The sequence below is a fragment of the Microtus ochrogaster genome, chromosome 7 (assembly GCF_000317375.1).
Source record: "Microtus ochrogaster isolate Prairie Vole_2 chromosome 7, MicOch1.0, whole genome shotgun sequence".
Lineage (NCBI taxonomy): Eukaryota > Metazoa > Chordata > Mammalia > Rodentia > Cricetidae > Microtus > Microtus ochrogaster.
This window is the reverse complement of record NC_022014.1, coordinates 81,466,699-81,469,393: the sequence shown is the minus strand read 5'-3', so window position 1 is coordinate 81,469,393 and position 2,695 is coordinate 81,466,699. Positions and strand designations below refer to the sequence as shown.

The 2,695-nt window shown below is 56.3% G+C and overlaps 1 protein-coding gene across 1 annotated transcript in view; it reads left to right on the top strand.

Moving 5' to 3' along the window:
* Positions 1–2,386, top strand: part of Lgals3bp (galectin 3 binding protein) — an 11,323-nt gene extending 8,937 nt beyond the window's left edge. Inside the window, exon 6 of the mRNA XM_005350814.3 lies at positions 1,030–2,386. Within this exon, the coding sequence (XP_005350871.1) occupies positions 1,030–2,134 (1,105 nt within the window). The 3' untranslated portion in view covers positions 2,135–2,386. The remainder of the gene's footprint in view (positions 1–1,029) is intronic.
* Positions 2,387–2,695: the final 309 nt, after the last annotated feature.

The window sequence follows — 2,695 nt, the reverse complement described above, 5'->3', positions numbered from 1 at the left end:
CACACACACACACACACACACACACACACACACCTGGGCTCAGTCGCAGGAGACACAGGAGTCCCCTAGGCGGCTCCTGCAGTCCCTCAAGCCACTTCTTGCTGCTAGCACTGGGCCTTTCCCCTCTCTGGATATGTGATTTTTTTTTTTTTTTGAAAAGGATGGGCAGGGCCGGGAGACCTACTCTGATTTCCGGAACCTAAGACTGGGCCATGTGGGCATGGGGGAGGCATGAAGACAGACACTCACAAGAATCCGGGCACATCTCAGCCTCCCGTAGCACTTAGAGCTGCCAGCAGCCCGAGGAACCACTCTGGTGTGGGACGAGAATTAGAAACTGGTGTGAATCCTTTTTCCTGGTCCTCCTTCCTTCAAAAGCAGGGGGGGGAGTGGTGGCAGCACCCTTCTGTCCCATGTTCTCCTTATGAGATGATTTTACGAAGGGTCTATCTCAGGCTGTGTGTGAGGGGTCAGTCCAGAGGAAAAAGTGGCCCTCACAACCTCTGGGGTGCTGTGAAGACAACGGCAGGGACCCTCAGCTCTACTTGAACACGTGTGTACAAAGGGGAGGATGTCACTCTGGGCATGGTGGACTCAGACCCTTGCATGGCTCAGAGTCCCAGGGAAGCAGATAAAAGGTGACCAAGGAGCCATTGTCACCTGACAGGGAGCAGATGCTTGGGGGGAGAGAGGTACCCACAGGAACCCAGCAGGGACCTTACTGACCAAGGCTCCCTGTGACATCAGAGAGAGCAGGGGATGCAGGTGGAAGCCCCCCAGGGGAGGGCGTTCACAGATGAGGAAGGAAGTGGCTGTGAGCGTGCGTGCCAACAATCATCCACCCCGTGGCCTGACACCCTAAAGTTGCTGTCAGTGTGAGATTGCGGAGGACAGAGCCCCCCAGTGGGAGCACCCTGGAGTAAGGTCAGCGGGGAAGCTGTAACAGGTAGCTGTGTGGGAGAGCAGGCCAAACACAGCTGCTGTCCGTCGGGGCAGGCTTCAGACTCCTAACTTACCTCCCACTCCCAGGTACTTTTACACCCGAAGAATCGAGGTCACCATGTCCTCTGTCAAGTGCTTGCACAAGCTAGCCTCAGCTTATGAGGCCACACAGCTTCGAGACTACTGCGGACGGCTCTTCGCCACCCTCCTCCCCCAGGACCCCAGTTTCCACACGCCCCTGGACCTCTATGCCTATGCACAGGCCACCCGGGACTCTGTGCTGGAAGAACTGTGCGTACAGTTCCTGGCCTGGAACTTTGAGCCTCTGACGCAGGCTGAGGCCTGGCTGACCGTTCCCACCGCCTTGCTCCAGGCTCTCCTCTCCAACAGTGAGCTGGCCGTGTCTAGCGAGCTGGACTTGCTGAAGGCAGTGGATCAGTGGAGCAGAGAAAGTGGCATCTCCCACGAGGACGTAGAGCGCCTGGTGGAGAAGGTCCGATTCCCTATGATGCTGCCCCAGGAGCTGTTTGAGCTGCAGTTCAACCTGTCCTTGTACCAGGGTCACCAGGCGCTGTTCCAAAGGAAGATCATGCAGGCCCTGGAGTTCCACACCGTGCCTTTCTCAGTGCTGATCAGGTACAGAGGCTTCAACCTCACCGAGGACATCTACAAGCCCCGGCTTTATACCTCCTCAACCTGGAGTGCCTTCGTGACAGCCCGGTCCTCAAGGTCACGGGACGTCCAAATGTATAACTACCGTCAATACTACTCATACGGTTATGGCTCAAGAGGCCAGTACAGCTCCTACCAGTCCTTCCAGACCCCACAGCACCCCAGCTTTCTTTTCAGGGACAGGCTGGTCTCCTGGTCAGCCTACTACCTCCCCACTGTCCAGAGCTGCTGGAACTATGGCTTCTCTTGCACCCCTGACGAGCTCCCTGTGATGGGCCTCACCAAGTCCGCCTACTCCGATTCTAGCATTGACTACGAAAACAAGGTGCTGATGCTGTGTGGAGGGTACAGTGTGGTGGATGTCACCAACTTTGAAGGCTCCAAGGCCCCTATCCCCAGTGCCCTGGACACCAATAGTTCCAAGATCTCCTCCCTCTTTCCCTGCACCTCAGGGGCCTTCAGCAGCTTCCGTGTGGTCATTCGCCCCTTCTACCTGACTAATGCCACTGACTTGGAGTAGGTGGTCGATGGAGACCACCATGTGTCCCCTCCTTAACCCCTTCCAGCAGCCCGCCACCAGATCTTCCCCAGTTTCCACTCTATGAGCTTTAAATTTTTACTAGATTTCAGGCAGCACTCGCTCCAGAGCTGAGCCCCCAAGGCTCCCATTGCAGGTACAAGCATGTTCTGTGAGGTCCTGCGGGATTTCTGATGCCCACTGCAGCAGCTCAGTCCATCACTGTCACTAATCAGAAATCATTAAAGTCACATGTGCGTCTCATGATGCTGGTTCATTCATGCAGTAGGTGTTGCTGGCTTCTTCTGGCGTTTGGAGGGTAGGGGTGCTGGCTTCTGGGGGATGGGGAATGAGAGTGTGAGCCAGTCCGGGAGGTTGACAACAAAGAGCAAACAGCCAAGCCCTGGCCCGGGATCGCCACAGAGGAACAGGGTGGATGTAGCCATGGGTATCAAGCTGGTGAGCTGTGCTGACCTGACTGAGAACAGGGGCATCTGTGAGAAGAGACTGCCAGGCTGGGATGCAGCTAAACAATAGTGGGAGACAGAGGAGGGCACGGGCAGG